Source organism: Electrophorus electricus, chromosome 10, assembly GCF_041902795.1.
Source record: "Electrophorus electricus isolate QZ-2024a chromosome 10, ASM4190279v1, whole genome shotgun sequence".
NCBI lineage: Eukaryota > Metazoa > Chordata > Actinopteri > Gymnotiformes > Gymnotidae > Electrophorus > Electrophorus electricus.
The window spans coordinates 21,070,525-21,088,922 of NC_137506.1; the positions used below are offsets into that span (position 1 = coordinate 21,070,525).

Sequence of the window (18,398 nt, forward strand, 5' to 3'; positions counted from 1 at the left end):
TGTCAAAAGGGGTAGCATTCTCCTAATACTCCGAAACTGGTGGAGGATTTCCTTCCTGATAAACAGGAGATCTGGGTTTAAACCTTATATTTTACTTCCTTGAATATAAAAGACTCTCTAAGCAGAGCCAGTCGGTGTTGGAACGTTATCTTCACTAATTCAAATTCCAGGCAGTAGACTGCAATGTAAATTCCACACAGTCAGAAGCAACCCAGTAAACACAAACTTCAGCAGGAGTTAGCGCCACTCCCTCTCTGTGCCCGACACACCGCCGTGACTGCCTGTCTGCGACGAGCATCACAGCTCCGCGTCCTTCCCGCTTTCCGAAGGCTCGGCGCCGGTGAAGCGGGGGAGGGGCTGGCTACGGCTGGAAGACGGAAAGAGGAGGTGAGAGAAGGAAAGGCTGGAGCACAGTGTGAAGAGCATTAGTCATCCGCAGTGCTTCTGCTCATCTTCTAACCCTTCGTGCTGGCTTGGCCTCTCCTGCACTCAGCCTGGTTGTTCCAAGGAAGAGGGAGACCGTTTATAATGAGCTGAGAAACCGAACATCTGCTCAAAGCAAGGCAGATGTTTTCCCCTCGTGCAGCTCGTATGATCAGCCACGGAACATGTCACTCGGCTAAAGACAGCATCTACCTACACTTATATTTTCTGGCTTGAAGCATCCATTTAAGTCCAGTTAGACCATGAGCTTCAGCTCCCAGACTAGGGATCTGTGTTGTTCATGGTGAAACAGAGCTGACAACTGTGCTACCACAACCCATTTTATCGTCATCACCTGAGGCAGCATTATTTAGTTACTGCTTTTTCTCCAAGTGATCGGACCTTGAGATTTTTGTGCATAATATGAAAGAAAGAAAAACCAAACACCAACAGTCTTTATGATTTCAAAGTCAGATCAATGCTAGAATTGATATACAATTGCTACTTTAATTGACGTTTGTCTGTGTTGTGTATCTTTTTTTAATCTGGTTCATGTTGAGAGTACTGCACTTCATTTCATTGTTCTACATACAATGACAAAGTGTTCATTCATTCAAGCCGACATTGCGCTGGCAAACCCAAAAGCTGTAGTTAGTGGAAAATGATGACTGAGCCCTAGCTTGTTAAGTAACATGGTGTTATTTGAGAGAAGTTTTAGGGAAAAGTGCTTTAAATTGTCCTTCAGATACACAATTCTTTGTGCAGAGGTTGGTTCCCAGAGTTCCTGTCCCTGGGAATTACAGAAATTACAGCCCTTTGCCAGTCAATATCCCCACATAGCCCATTCAAGTTCAAATGGAGAAATAGGCCACTGTAAGACACTGCAGCAAAGGAGGGAAGCGAACAGCAGTGAGTAGAAGCAACAGCAGGGGTGAGGGACACCCTCACGAACACCATCACCATCAGCTAAATGAGTGATGGTTCCTACCCCTGCCATTAGCCATAATGAATTGGTTCATATTCCATATTTAACAGATTAAATCATGCGCACCATAAGCGCAAATGAGGGCAGCTGACATTGGACGGCACTGGCATGACAGGGGTGAACTCTTTCAACTGCATCAGTGGTCCCCCACCCCCAACACACAAAAACAATATGCATAATAACTTAATGGTTTAACATTATAAACATGGGCAGCAGAGAATATTTCACATGAAATCGTTTTGACAATAAATCAAACTATAGGTGGTTCCTAGACAACGGTCAATACTGTAATGAGGGTATAAAAATGATATTGTAAATAACAAATGCGTCATGAAAGATACTAGCTCACTGTTCTCTGTGAGAGATGTGAAGTCTATGCACATTGGTGCAGGATGGATCAAATACAACCCATCCAAAAGAGCACGCAGTTCATGTTTCACTTTCACTTAAACTAAACTGGACCATGGTAAATAATAGGCTAATAACAGAAAGCAATACACATTATGGTCTGCCATACCTTAATCCCCTATCAAAGTTCTGTGTACAGATATGCTACAAAACAAGAGCAAACATGTTTGTATCAGTTTAATTCCCTGTCTATCTGATGAACTGCTTGAGGCGTGCACTCAGGAATGTACCCGAACTGGGTGGGGCTAGAACTTCCAACAGATGATAACAAGCATGTGTTAACACCCCAAAGATCAAAAAGGACGTGTAGCATTTCTCAGACAGAAGGATAACAACCAGGATTTTGGCATTCAGAATGAGGATGACAGTTTCGTTGAAAGTATATTCCCATCCAACACTGTCCATGGTTGCCTGAAATCCTGCCTTTGTGAGAGTGTCATGGGACAGGAATACGGTCACATGAAACACACTCTCTCTCTCGCCATCTCAATCACTCCTACCGCATTCAAAAGGTGTTTAGACCAGCAATCGTTACATTACCACTGAGCACAGTGTCAGAAACAGCCACCTGGTTCCGTCAGCATAAAACGCCGAGGGCACCCTTCAACCACGCCCGTGCAGGTAGAGTCCTTAAAGTGTGGACTGGCACCGGGCCACATGCCAGGGATGATGTATGGACTGTGCTATACGCTTTTGTAACCACTTCATTCTCACTCCTGGTTGCCCTTCCCATTTGCTGCGAGGTGATCAGTTTGACACATACACAGCTGCAGTGCCTCCGGGACTTTAAATCCATATGAACTGCTCTGGCTGGATCCCATTGTGAGTACTTCCATCCAGCCTAGCTCTGCTTGAGGCAATGCTGCATCTGACCTCACAAGAACCGCTGTATGCTTGCCATACAAGCCGGATCCCTGTGCTACCTCAGGGACTCGAGTCAAAGAAAGGCGAGGTGGAGATGAAATATTGCCTAGAGGCAACCCAAGATGACCACATGAGAGACATTGACCCAGGCTCCAAGACAAACATTATAGCAGAGCATAAACTCGACCAATTCAAAACGTCAGCATAAGCAGTGGGTCGAATTTGGACAAACCGCAAATATAAACGTATCGCCTGTGGCAAATGAACTACAGGACATGAACTAGATCACAAAGCATAAAACCCCTAAATGCTCCAAACAGCTCCAAAAGCAGGAAAGCTCAAGGCCTCATCAAAGTGTTGGAAGCTGAAATTTGTGTCATGCTTATGTCGAACTTTGCCATGGGAACCGGAGTGAAGACTTTCTAAAGTAACTTCCAAAGTCACAATGGTGTCTGATTCACACTCCAGTATGCACCCATTCAAGGATTCAGTGAACTGGAACTCAAAGAAGTGACTTACACGTGTCCCAGGCCTCCACCTGCAGCACATTAGCAAACACCTGGGCCGCGTCACATCCACAGCGCCCCACTGACAGGCCAGACTGCTCAGGTCAGAGGCCCCTGCTGGCAGAGGAATCGCAGCGCGCCAGTCCAGGCTGCGGAGTGCGATACAGGGGCACACAGGGATCAGGAGAGCAGGCGTCTCAGAGGCAATCAGGTAGCCCGTCTCGCGCCCAGGACCTAAGCTCGTGTACATTCGAGGTCAGCCTGCTCTTTTCTGGGGTGATGAGCTGGATTCGCAGCAATCAAAAGCTGGTCCGGCTGCGGGGCGATAGCGGGAGGGGAGATGGTGACAGCAGATAATGCAGAGCCCGGCCAAAGTGCTCGGAAGAGCAGCATGATGTACAGCCAGGAGGATCCAGGCAGGCCAGCGTGTCTGCTGCATACAAATCCCTCCAGAGCCAGTACCCACTGGCCTAGCAGCACTGGCTCCTGCACATCGGCAATAAGGATGCAGAAACATGAATGGCCACACACACGCTGCTGTATAAACGTTACCCTCAAGCAACAGGGGAAAAAATTGAATTAAATTTTCCTGCGTTTTAAAAATTTGCGAGACAAAGCTTGGAAGAATTTTCCATGGTGTCTCTTTTCTTAAAACAACTGCCTTGATAAATAGCTTTAAACACAATTGTCTTAGGAACTTATGGCATTGCAAAGATAAAGATATAGATTCTATATATTATATATATATATAAACATTCAGCTCAACCAGCCATTTATGGTAACATTACAGGCTAGTCTTTGCTGTCTTTGTCTTGTCTCAAAGCTTTTATAAACCACACAAAATCAACATATATGGAGCACCCATCTGTGGTGCGTTGGCCAGCGACGAGCCCACACAGAAAAGCGAGTCCATGTGAGGGATGAGATCATTCTTCTGGCCAGGCCTTCAAGGTCAGCATGCCACTCACTTTGTGATGTTAAGCACATTAATTCCATACTTAATGTTGGGCAGTGGTCCAACTCTACAGCCACTACGATCAATAGCATCCAACCATGGAGAGTGGCATAGTTGCTCTGAGCACACGCTCACTCAGAGCCATGATTATCATGTAAATTCAGGACTTCTGATACCAAAGGAATCAATATTACAAACAAGTCAGTGTGCTCAGTTGAAGCAGACCATGTTAACATAATGCCTTGGTTGAGTAAGTGCTTGAATGGAGGAAAACGCAGCGATCAGGATAAATTCATCAGTGTGGCTAATAAGCCAAGGGCCCGGACCAGCCATCTACCCGTCAAAACTGGACAGATGAGTGACAGCACACAGGCTGGGGCCTCAGAGCCTGCTTCTGCATACAAGCCCAGGAGGAATTGAAGACAGTCTGCTCACGTGTCCGGCTAGAGGCGCTGTGAGGATACTTGGGGTTGGAGGTATGTTTATAAAACAAGGCTGTTTCTGGTTGGCGGCATTTCAGCCCAAGAACTGACATGAGCGAGCCAGGCATTGCTGGGCAATCTGCTGTTCGTTTCCTCCAGGTAAGCTTGCATAAGCCAGGCCCATTTGGAACTGGGTGTGCACTTTGGACTGAGTCCAGGAGGGTGGTGGAAGCGGAATGCTGACTAAGTTCACGAGTGAAATTTCTGTGAAATGGTCTACTCATTTACTCATCCACTGAAGCTCCACATAGACAGTTCTATACAGACCACTACACAGGATACCTGCAAGGGAGATAACACTGTTCAGACAACACTGAATTTGGACAACACTAGCTTGCCTTGGAAGTATATCGTAACCTTTTTTTTGGGTAAACTATCTGCAACATCAGCAAAAGGTAGATTAGTGGTACAATCACAACACACTGAAGTAAAGCAATTAAATTATGTTTTACAGCTTAATGCGTTAGGCCTTATGAATGTCACAACATCTCTACAGCTACATCCAAGTTCACATTTTATCAATAGAAACTGAGTAAAATACAGAAATGCTTATTTCTTTAGCACGAGTTTGTTTATTCTGACCGTTACTTTCTGGGCTCACATGAAATAGCGGTGCCACGCCAGTCAACAAGTCTATTATACTTGCAATCCTACTAAATACAGCACCAACCTCTGCCATATAAAACAGTTATGCATTGTGGTACCTTTACACATGAGCAGTGTACATTTGTTATTCAGTACATTTACAGTACACTATAGATAATATTGTGAACTATATAGTGAATCTGAATAGTCACTGAGGATTCAAACAAAATTACGAAATGGCTGACACTAATTGGAATACTAAACAGTAAGAAACCATTTACATTAATTATTTATACATTTCCCAAATATGTTACAAAAGGTACCAATATGTATTTTATATATACATATATGCACAACTAAAAACTGTTCAGCTGGAACCACGGCTACCTGTATTGATAAAGCGTTTCAAATATCAGAGGACTGCTGGAGTTCATCCAACACACCCTTATTCATATTCAAGACTTGCCCCTTTCTGTGTGAGATCAGAATGACTGCCTTCAGACCACAAAGTGAATTATTCCATTATACAATAATCAGCAAAAAGCTCTTATTCATGGTTTTCAGAGGATATAATATGCAGTCATATAAAGAGTAAAGTTTATCTAGACTCATTAGCTGTACAACTTCCCCTTCAAGTCCAAATCCACATTTAGCTCCACTACATGGTTCTGAAAGAGAACTAAAAAACCACCAGACACAGAAGTGTAAGGCAACGCACTCACATTGAGATCAGGTAGCAGGCTGACTAAAGAGAGCCTGCACTCTTTCTGTGCATCTCACACAGCCTCCACGCTTCCCTTCAGTCCTCATGCTGCAGGCCTTTAAGAGAAATCACTTTACTTGATGACCTCAGACTCATTCCCCAGCTGGCATGCTCAGCTTTAGCAAGTAAGCATCTCTGAATTCTAAACGGGCGTACTAAAATACAAACTCCACTTACAGAAACGGTCTGTCTCCATTTGTTACCGTGACGGATGCACTACCCAGTCGTCAAGCACAAAAGCCTCACTGTACATAGCTGAGGCCAGACAAGATCGCCGTCCAGCACAGCTCAGGTAGGCTTATTGGAACAAATAACGGAAAAGTCGAGCTCTAAATGCAATGGAAACAGTCAAGTATTGCCAAGTACTTCAGTACTGCTTCTGTGCTCTAGCACACTGAGAACACTGGCGCTGTAAAGTAGAGCACAGCACACATCCCTCATTGGCCTCCCACTCCGCAGTAGAGGCCAAGCTAAGCAACGTAATCCAGAGGGCATCGTGGGGTTGCCTGCAAAGTTGCACAAGGTCACCAGCAGACCCCAATGACTTTACTGTTGTTTGCAACAAGCTGATTTAATGGGACTCTAATTGCATCCTGCCAGCCTCAGCCAGAGGGTGGGGCAACGATCCTCGTCTTACAAGCAGTGGGGGGCAAATGGGCAGAGCTCATCGGAGAGTACAGGCCTCAGCCAACAGCAAGTCTTGTAGTGGGTCAATGAGCAATGCAGAGTACCCGAAACCTCCGAACGCTCCATAAAGCGGAGCACTGGGAGACTCAAGACTGTGAATGCAGTATTCTATTGGATCTGAAAGTGTATACTGGTCATAAGAGTCAGCTCTCACTTTAGAGAGTTTTCTATTAAACCAGAAGGGAAGGTCAAGGTAATTCACCAACTGCAGACTGATATGATGGAAACTGAAGTACAGCATCTATAAAGATGCACAGGCATTTGTAGCAATGACCTAATTTCCAGGACACAATATGACACAATGTTCATGTTTATTTGCTAATTAATTTGTACATGACGTACACTTCTTGCCATAATCTTTCTCTTAGGTATCCATCAGTTAGCAAGTCATTTTCAGACCTTCTGTTACAGCACCACTAGGTAAGGCCAACTTTTAAACAAGCCCCCCACATGACTCTGAGGAACAGATTTCCAAATGTTATCAACAAGATTCCATACCAACAAAAAGGGAGATCAGAGCAGATCATGTTTACACAAACACCGTTTACCCCAGACTCTCTGATCACACCTCAGTGCTGTTGATCCCCACATACCAACAACTGCTGAAACAGGGCGGGGGGAAAAAAAAAAAAAAAGCCACAAAACCCAGATGGGATGGTTTTAGCTCCGTATGCCTGTTTCAGTTGCACTCACTGGAGCATGTTTAAGGACGATGCTTCTAACTGTCTGGTATGGAAACTGCTCTGCCTCAGACAGGAAATCACCACAGTGGGTGGTGGAGACTAGCCCGCGCGTAACTCGGTCAAGCTCTGCTCTCAAGGATATTTGCACTGAGCGGTGTACAAGGAAGGCCTGCAACAATGGGAAGAATCTTACCCCTCAAACAGTCTGCTTACAACAGTCCCAGCACGATAGGTTACATCTGGGCCAGGTCCTCTAGAGTTACGGACGGCTTCCTTTCGCAACCAGTCAGACTCCAAAGCTGCCTAATGGACACTTACACAATCAAACTGAACTGCTTCCTCAGCTCTGCTCTCTCATCAATTTAAATTTCACTTTAATATGTACATACGGACTGCTTATCTAAAAATGTTTAAGCTGTTGAGGTGTACTTCAAATCAGCCATAGATGCCCACTGTATAATACATCCATCCATTTCATCACCTTTTGCCTATTGTCTAGTCTACTATCCTGGCCCATGCTTACTGATTGTTTAATCTACTGTGTAGAGATTTTTATACTTAAGAGTGTTGCATACAGTTTATGCCATGTATTTATTGCATTTAATGTGTGGTTGCATTGCTGTCTATATTTATCATATCTGCACAGCTCCACTGTTGTCTGCTACTGTTTCATATGAAATATACCAGAAACTACATAACACATCTGTGATGAGAAAGAACAGCAAAAAAGTTTACTGACTTTATAAACAACTTCCCTGTTTCACCTAAATTCAGCGCCTGATCAGCGGATGTTGGGTTGGGAAGACAGACAGATGTTAAATCATTATGAGCACTGGGTGGAGTAGTGCAGGATCCACACACAAAACCAGACACAAGCAGGCCGCGCAATGGCTTGTGCAGTTCAGGGTGTGTGTGCGCGTGTCAGAGAAGCACAGGCCAATGCACACCCTGTTCACGTTTGAACAAACACTCAGAACATTCAAAGGATAAAACAATAAAACTCAAACCATTGCACAACAGAACAGCTGACAAAAAAATTATCCTTACTTTCACTCAATCCCGTCTTAGAGACAAGGAATACTGGAATCACATTTAGCATGATGTAACAATATGCAAGAGTGCTAAAATTTTATGACCAACATTCACTCATATGATGAAAATGGACAACAGCATCAGCTCTGTTTGCAGTGCTCTGTGACATTCTAAACCGGTTTGTTCACTAAAGGCCCCTGGCTTATTCAATTAGAGCATTAACTGATGCTTCAGCAGCTCAGAGATGAGACTCAAGTTACCTGACAGGCAGATGAAAGTGGAATAGTCGCCCTGGCCTCCTGTCGCCAGGAAGGGGAGCTTCTTCTTCGTCCTCCTCTTCACCTGCACAGCTGCCAACATCCTCTCATCGTGCGGGGTAAAGATCTCCTTGTTGATGGCTGATTTAGCACTCATTGTGGCCTGTTCAGATGACTGGGAATGAGGTTCCACACTCTTCACCCTGACAGGAGAAAGTAAGAGAGAGTCGATGTTCGCCAAACCCCCTTTGTTAGGAGTCGAGGGGACGTGGAGAAGTCACTGCTGGCTCATGGAAGCTGCAGGCCCTGGGAGAGGAACTGAGGAACTGAGGGTGTCTGGTGTGGTTTCATGTTCTCACCAATACTGTCCTTACAAACCCCTCCTACGACAAAACATCAACATCAATGTCACCTATGGAGAGGCCATAGGTGTAATTTACAATGAGCAGAGGTCTCCACCACTTTTTGAAAGTGTACTCTTAAAATATTTTATATAACAGTGAGGTGCAGATACCGGTCCAGACAGTCTATGAAAATGACAGAATCAGAAAACATTCATGCTTAGGCTATATTTTTGTCATATGCCAAGATAATAAACATGGCACAATGAACATTTTGTGAAAATCTTTCCAAAAAAAAAAGTTTGACACAAACAGGCTTGACAAACGGAGCCATAAAACCTTTGGCGAACCTCTTCCTTTCAATCCCAGTGCCGATTTCTTTAGTGAATGCGTCTCCCCCCCCTGGACTTCTTAAAGGTAACATGAATTTTAGGGGCATCTGAACTGAATGCAACTCCCAGTCTGCATTCTTACCCCCAGCACTCTCCATTCGATTATAAACTAATGTGGTGTCAAACTCAAAGATAAATCTGCAAAACAGTCCATATTCATGTTTAAGGCCACAGAATATAAACAAAGCTCTACAAAAACACCCAAACCTTCAAACTATACAGCTACAATACAATATGCCTTTTCTGGCCTGTAATAGTTTCACAATCATTTATGTCTTTATGACATGAATACTTTAATTCCTCAAAACTCTTAGTATTGCTAGTTAATTAAGTTCTCTAAGTGATCAACACAGTCCACAGACCTATACACAGAACCATTCCATACGAGGAGCAGGACACGGTTAAAGCCAACAAGTTTGCGCTGAGCCAGTGCTGTTTAATCAACTGGTCTCTTCAAAACGATTAGACGTGGCGCTCTTCATTTCCCTCTCCAGCAGGTGTTCCCGGCATCGGCAGGGAGTCGGAGCTCTGGATGGCACTGTTCCAATCCCACAGACAGAAGCACTCCACAGCCAGCTGAGTTGAGGAAGACGACACTGCGCATGAAGGAAGCAAACATGCACGGTGCCTCATTTTCCACTGTTTGCTGGAAGTGTTTGAGAGCCATTAGGGGACACCAACAATAGCAGCAGTACAATGTAGCGGCTGTGCTGGGGAAGGTCAAGCATGGCGTAATTAGCCAGGAGATGACTGTCAGCGAGATCCACTGGACTGCTATGTACGCCAGCCATATCCAACATCCTTCTTTTCTGAAGCTGCTGAACAGACCCCAGCAGTTTCACTGGTTACGCTCTCATTGTCCATTGGGGTGGACACTTACAAAATCAGCACCATTAATCTCAATCAGAAATTGCACAGCTGATCCTAGAGCTAATGCGCCCAGTCAGCCATGAGCATATTCTGTAATTATTGCAGTCTCACGATGCTCAGATTAGTCTTAATCATTAACGAGCTGAAGCAGCATCATTAGATGGCATTATCAGGTGGTCTCTGGATGGCGACCAACCAAAGAAAGACAAATTTGCTTTGTGAAACAGTGCAGCAGTAACGCACATCAAAGGTAAGAAAACCCTGCCATGTTTTCAATATACACCGCCACACTTCTCTTCTCACTGAACACCAGAAACTATTCTAGATTGCTTGAGGAGCCAGAAATGTTCCTTCAAAATGACAAGCGGCATGCTTGAAATATCCTCTGAAGGAATCCTAACCCATCAACACCACACCATTAACGCATACCAATGGCATCAGCAGCCAGCCGTGAGCAGGTGCAGTGCCCGCTGCTCCGGTAGCTCAGTCTCCCATGAAGCGCGGCGCCCGTCTGCCGTTCAGAGCCGCACTAAAGCGCCGAGCCGCAAACGGCGGTCAGCCTTCGGAGTGGGGGAGACTACCTAAAGACATCAAAGGTCACGCTGCAGGCTGCCCTAGCAGGAGCCCTGCCAGGAGAGATGGGTGAGTGGCAGGGTCCCACAGCGATACACCGCTGTGACCGTGTTAAGCCACGCCCTTCCCTTCGCCCTCAGCCCTGCCCAAGCCGTGCTGAAAGGCTCCCGCATCTCTCCCCAAACTGGTGGCAGAAGGCAGCGGGATGAGCCTCACTGGGCAGGCCATCAAAGCGTGACGACTCCTCCCCGAGGAGGCGGGGTCTGTTGTAGCTCGTCACGGGCCTCTCCTTGGTCGGTCTCTGCAGCACTGCATGAAACATGAAATGCGTCTGGTGCTCGCCTCTCTTCAGAAAGCACAGGCAAATGAACGTGGAGATGGAGAGGATGGACGAATTACAACTCAGGCCAAAGTGCCACGTTCTTTAAGCAGTTGCTTATTGGGCTCTTCCACAAAAGCTTTTCAAGGCCAGTGAGAAATCTAGGCTTTTAGAGGGAGGTACAAAGGATAAAGGGGCCGCTGGTTCGGCTTCTCAACTCTCACCCCCGCTTACAGAGCAGATATAAAGTTTCATCTTCTCAATTTAAGTTACTCATGAAGACATGCACACGATTCATATATTAAAAGGCAAGTCGCGTGGTGTAACTCTCTGGAGCAGCATCAAAGGGACAGTGATATAGTGGACAGTGGACACACTGGGCAGGAGAGGGGGGAAAGACACAAGACAGGCATCAAAGGGACGCAAAAAAGCTCCCCCGCTCAGATTCTTGAAGGTCACCTGCCATTCCCAATCCCATGAGAACTCCCTTCGCTCTCAGTCAAAGTCTGAGTCCATCTCAAAAACTGGAGAAAGCAATTAGACGATTCGGGGGGGGGGGGGGGGGGGGGGGGTTGAAATGCAGTAATTAACACCATTTATGCTAGTTCATATCTTACCAGAAACAAACCTCAATACATCTACAGAGCTGTATTACAAATAGGATGCTTAGAAAACTGGTACAGATGTGGGCTGAGAATGCAGCTCACACACACACACACACAGACACACAATCTATCTGTGTGTGTGTTAAAAGAGAAAACCTTTCTAGTCAGCTGCTGTGATTCCCTGAACAGATAAAAAATAAGTGATAGATGAAGTGGACACATTTAAATTGGCTAAGAGAGCAGAAGGAGAAGAAGAAGAAAAAAAACAAAACAGCTTGAGACATTGAGCAAGCGCACATGTAGAAGAAAACAGTAGAACTCATGGAACAGAGCTGTGTAGCTTTTCATCTGGTCTCACACTTCACCGCCAAGGCAGACGACCTCCAGTGACTTCTCTTCCCACTCAGGACAGGAGCAGAAGGGCTCCTCCCTACTTTTGAGTCCTGTTGTCCTGCTTCCCAGTCATCACACACTCCAGTTATTGATGGTCATCACGGATAACACCGGACCATGCAGCTAAGTCAAGCAAGATCCTTGTCTGCAAGAGGTTTCTATATGAACGCCAAACTTCAGGTGTGCTCAGCACTGGAGCCGACGCAGGCAGGTTTTCAAGTAGTGTTAGGCACCCTGCTGCATCTCGAACACTGCTCATACACCACCCGCAGATGGTGACTGGTACACCCCAGGAGTAACAAATTGAGTGCACTGTTCACGCTGCTAGCTGCCAATGGCAAATGATAACTCCTCACTACTACAATGCAACTGCAGCGAGCAGCGTGCAGTTCCAAACTCGATCACGGCATCACCAAGTAAACAGCCATCTGATGTAGCACTTTAAACTGGCCCACTGACTTGGATTTTAAGTTGTGCAATAGGTGATGGGTGAACATAGCAAAACAGAAGCTGATGAACTTCAATCCTCAGAAAAGCTTGCGAAGCAGAAGTTAAATGCAGTACTCACACCTCTGCTGCAACCTTCCAGAACAGCTGCTGTGCACGCTGCACTGGCGGCTTGCAGAGGGAACTCGACAAAAGAAGCCATTGTTTGGCCAGGTGAGTCAGCAGTTGCCGAGAGCTTTCGCAGCCCGTCACAGATCAAGCAGCTTTACATGTCCAAATATTTTTTTTTGTTTTCTTTCAGAACCCAGCTCCCTGAGTATGAACCTACATTAAAGGAACTGGGAGGAATTTCTAAGTGGGATGAGAGCGAAAAGAATGAATGATAGCTCGGGGAAGTCAAATGGAAATGGATGTATTCTCGCTTTAAAACTTCTGTGTGTTCTTTGTGAGCATGCATTTTCTGTTTATGTATATACACCCTTGCGTAATGACATCATTTATGCAGTTCAAGCCCAATGGAATGGACACAGCATTGCTAAATACTAAAACACTGTTGCATGAAGAAGCAAAACAAAGGAATAATTTCCTCATTTTATGAGCAACAGAGGACACAAAACTTGCCTCATTTCATACTTATTTGTTGATTTTTTCCCCTTTAAGAGAAAGGGCTGTCACCATAATATTACATGAGATGTCAATGGCAGCCATCAAATGAGACTGCCACAACATAATGAGCTACCATGTTTGGCTGCACACACTTAGAGTTTGCACTGCGTGTGCTAAATAATTCAACTCTCAATTTGAGAATTAGCCTAAGAAACCAAGTCCCATCAAAAAGAACCTGTGAGATAATGCACACCAGAGGACATTTCAGATAACATATTTGGTGAAAATAGGCCAGTCTTTTAGTTAAAGGAATGTTTTCCTGTCCAGTTTGTTCACAACTTAATGGTTATTATAAATGATTATTTTAATCAGATTTAGGCAAATCTTTGGTGGTTTACAGTGACAAATCTACAGGCAATTACAGCACACCCTGGACAGAGAAAACTGCAGATGGAAAGAAATGTGGACAGATACACAAAAGGTTTTGACCATTGTTATCTAGTACCAAGTACACCACATTCTGAGAAGTCAGTATCACCCAGCAATGGAACAACGCGTGTTTGGCTCTGTTGCTATCTCAGAAATTCAAGGATGACATACACAGAAAGAAACAAATACGGCTCATTAGAAAAAGTATAAGCTAACAAACCTTCCTGTGATCGTCATATATGATACGATGAACAAAACGGAAAGAAGAAGAACTCAATCACATGTAAGAGGATCAACAATAATACATATTAAAAACAAGCTTTCCTTTCACTTCCTGTTCCAATTCAAGGAAGCACTTAAAGCAATAAAATTCCAGAACTGCAGAAAACATGTTGCTATACAGGCAATCAAAGAAATACAAAAAGCAATAACCAGAAAAAAAAAAATAGTTTATAAAAATTAGGCATAACGGAGAATATTGATCAACTTTAAAGATGAAACAGATGTATCTGAGAAGAACAGTTTTATAGATACAGCATGGTTATACATAGATAAACACGGGAACCAAGACCTGAGAAATCCACCCCGTTATAAAAATGCTTTGTGCACAGCAACCCATAGCGTTTCAAGTGCATACATTTCATTTGCAGGAGACATGTGCACAAACTGAACTGGAAATGTGGATGTGGATAAAGGCACTGAAATGGAAGGCTCAGTTCAGTCCCTCATAAAGAAGAAAGCTATAACCCATATGGTTCACGCTCTGCAAACAGAGACGGTTACCACCACTGCAATAAACCTGTGACATGTCAAGGTTGTAGATGACCATGGAGGACTAAGCCAGACCCAGGAGGCAGTTACAAGATGAATATATAGAGGCACAAAAAAGTTATTCTAACAGTGATTCATTAGGTTCGATAACACGTATTAGGCATTAGCGGGAGGTCAGTGAGGGGGAGCTTGGAAGCGTCTCTGCTTGGAGAAGAAATGTGAAAGGTTCCTGGATAATATAAAGCATTTTCGGTACGGTGTGTGTGTGTATTTTATTTATATATATATATATATATATATATATATATATATATATATGTATGTAATGCGTGTCTGCTCGTCTGCTTCCCCAGAATGAACCGGCTGCGCTGGTTCCTACGTAGCTATACGAAAATAAAATGTTTTCTATTCTTCTGCAATTATAAGAATTATTCCAAAATGAATCCTGAGCTGATTAAACAGTCGCTGCTCTGAAAAGATTGTATTTTTCACTACATTCATTTTGAAACAGCCAATAGACACTAAATATTTTTGCATAACCATGTCCACCCACCAGTTTTCTCATAATAGTTGAAGAAAAAGAAAACAAACAAAAACAAACTAACTAACTAGACCAATGTCACTTGACGAGGAAGGGAAGTGGTACGCATCACGTCCTTATCCGTGCGCTACTAAACTGTTGCTTAAAACGTTTAAAGACTGCACGTTGGGCTTCGGGGGACAAATGCCTTTAATTATCCCCATCATTAGTCCAGTTAGCATTCGCTCGTCTAAAACAGCCTAAGAAACTAATTGCAGTTATAGCCGTTAACGCCTTGTGAAAACCACCACCACGAAAGAGTTGAGAAGTTGTGGTGTGCGGACTATTAAATACACACCGCGCTCACCTGGGTCGATCAGCTGTGTTACGCCCCACGTGTAGACTTCTCGTGAGGTCCGCGTTCAGAATCTGGAAGGTGGTGGACCCGAGCTCCTGTGTCTAGATGGCGTTATCTGGCCACACTGGAGAATAGCATTTCGATTCTGCAATTAGAGGTCACTGGAGCGGCGTGCCGGGAGTCTCCACGGAGCCCCCACAGTGCGAACAGCCTGTTTCTGTCTCGAGAGGGGGAAAGCAGTGTGGGCTTCGCGAGCAGTCTGACTTCGTGGAACGGCAGTCACGTGGACTACACGCGCTGACTACTTGAGATCTTATTGGACTCGCAAACCAACACCTATGGAACTAGCTCGAGCAACGGCGTGCGCTTGAGGGAAAGAAATTAGTTATTTCCAGTTTCAGCGAAGAAAATGTTACCAACACTTTCTTTTTCCATTACAACTGAATTATGTGTTATTTAGAATTAATGAAAATAAAATAGGTAGAAACTACTGTTGCAACAATACTGCTAAAAATAGCAATGAATTGTCAAAATGTGAATAGCTCACTTCAGCTGCTTGGCGTGCAGTAAATCCGAACTCAGAGATTCGTTCTTTTCCACCTCGTAATTAAGTAGGCCGTTGCTGAAAAGAGGTTTAGCGAAGACTATCAGTGATGCTTTTAAAATGTAACTTTGAAACCACCTTAGCCAAGCCCACGTTTGTTACAGATGCTAGTGCACGGCTGCTGGCGTTTTGAGACTGCTACCAGACAGCTGTCTGCGCAGGTATAGACCTGCAAAACAGGAACAGGTCTTCCTACTCCTGCTAACAAACCGACATACGAGAGAAAAACAGTTGGCAAGTCTTATGTCAAGACTATCAAGAGACAAATTCCCTTTAGATAAACATACTGATGTTAGTGATTATCGTAACAAGAGAGTTATGGATCTTTGAAAGCATTAATTAATCTACACATTTTTTTTTTACAAATACCATATATCTTGGATCACTGTTCAGATATTTCAAGGTGATTTTATTCAATATGGATTTACATTCATCTGCCAGGACTAAGATAGAACTCTTTAATTAATCTGGGTTGATGGATTAAAGAAAATTGTGAGTATTCTGTCTGGGAATTTGATCCACTAGTGGTCAAACCACAGACTGTATATGCACTCTATGGAGCAAACAAAAGCCTGCTGCTCATGGTCATGGCAAACATGCTACCCTGCATCCAGAAAAAAAAAAGGAACTCTGTTCATTGAATTTATGATGTAGTGACTTTTGGCTTTGTGCCATCAGACTGCAGATCAGGCTTTACTCTTCACATTCCACACATTCTCTCTCAGCCATGTAAACCAAAAAGTGTGCTATATGTCTTTCAGTGGGAGACAAAAAATCTCCAACCATCACCAGTGTCTGGGTCCTCTTTGGAAACTAATTCTGTAGAAGGGTCACCTTTCGAAATGTCTGGACTGTCATTCTTTGTAAGGTGAGAGTACACTTGTCCCTCACAGCCAGTAGACCACCATGTCTCATTTGTTTGTTGTGTTTCTGTTACACACCCTTCACAGCTTGCTAATTTAGCCGATCGATGGTCTGTCGCCCTTGGTTATTAGTGACAATGAAGGATCCAATTCTGTTTTCCAAAATTCAATTGAGCCTTTAGAGCAGGAAAAAAAAACCTGAAAAGCATTTTTTCATTATTTTCATTCTTTATTCTCATTGAATTAATAGTTACAGTTGGAAAACACTGAAGGCGCCAAACCAAATGTTAGTACATATTTGAATGCTTCTTTCTGCAATATCACCTCACTAAGATAGACACTGCTGAAGTTGTAGAAACATCGCTGGTGAATAACCCAACAGATTGGGTTTGCAGGAAAATCACTTAAATGCCTATTAAGCCTGTGAGATGCAATAACAACACACAAATACTTGGCAGTGTATCGCGTTTGCCTGAATATCTCATCTTCACTTTTTATACTTGGGTTTTTTGTTTTTTTTATATTTTCATACAGTGAATTCTTTTGTCTTCTGGTCACACAGAGTCAAGGGTGCCCTATGTCTATAAGAGCCTGTGGTGAAACAGGCTCCTGACATCAGTAACAAAACACTACTAATTCTAACATGTAGTCTTCATTAAAACATCACTGCAGAAAATGCCTCCACAGCATTTAGGGGAAAAAAAAAGACTGCAATGCAAATGTAAGCATAATCAGAAATATCCTCCAGCTTGAAACAAGTCTAACAGCTATAAAGTTCCCATTAAAGCTGCATAAATAACCAGTTCATCTAAAATGCAGATTTTAAGTTACTTTCTTTGCTGTTTGTTCTTTGCCAAACCACTTATTTGTGTTTTGGGTCCAACACAAAGTGCATCTTGGAGGCTGACGGAAAAGGCTGCAGGCAGACTGGACTGGCATAGTCCACCTATTTAGACAGCACACAGCACTGGCCAAATTACCATAGCACCCACTTCCCGTTTGATTTCCACACTCACACTGAGGACACTTCAAGGTCAGCAGACAGACTTTATCGGTGCAGGTTAGGTGTTAGCGGGGGAATGGTTCAATAATTACAGACAGGGCAAAAGGGAGGCTGGGAATCTTAATTTACACCATTTCAGTTCAGTAATGATTCAAACTGGGGGTGGCAGCCCTGCAACCCCTCAGGCCTGAACTGGAGCCAAAGCCCATATATGGAGAGGTTTGGAGCCTCCAGTGGGCAAAGGGAAACTCTTTCAAATCTCAGCATTTTCATAACCCCCCCCCCCCCACCTTTTTAGTCATTTCTTAGATCTTCTATAAGATGAATTATTAAGTAACTATTAGGATTATATAGTTAATATAGTGTCCAGAGTGTTTTAAATAGTCCAATGGACATCTTAGAATGAGTCATCTCTGTTTTCCTGCCAAAAACAGTTGGCCTGGAGATTCTCTCAGAGAAACACAAGCAGCACATACTGAAAAGACATCAAGACCTAAACAAGAGCGCTGAGAGTGTTCTTAAGATTCCAGTTTTGTCTCGAACTAACCACAACAGCAAATGTGTGAATCTCCCCATGCAGGTCCTTGCCTTAGAAACAAGAGATGGTCCTTACAAGCCTTGCAAAAGCGGTGAGGTGGTACGTGTGTGATGCATATTGTTGAACAGTAATGCTA

At 43.9% G+C, this 18,398-nt stretch overlaps 1 protein-coding gene across 2 annotated transcripts in view; it reads right to left on the reverse strand.

Moving 5' to 3' along the window:
* The window catches only part of stxbp6 (syntaxin binding protein 6 (amisyn)), a 48,299-nt gene extending 32,380 nt beyond the window's left edge, over positions 1 to 15,919 (reverse strand). Inside the window, exons 1-2 of one of the 2 annotated variants that reach the window (XM_081721716.1) lie at positions 15,264 to 15,919; positions 8,634 to 8,833 (exon numbers count right to left, since the gene is read on the reverse strand). In XM_081721716.1, the coding sequence (XP_081577842.1) occupies positions 8,634 to 8,787 (154 nt within the window). In that variant the 5' untranslated portion in view covers positions 8,788 to 8,833; positions 15,264 to 15,919. The remainder of the gene's footprint in view (positions 1 to 8,633; positions 8,834 to 15,263) is intronic. The other variant, XM_027002415.3, reaches the window with a different exon arrangement.
* Between the last annotated feature and the right edge of the window lie 2,479 nt (positions 15,920 to 18,398).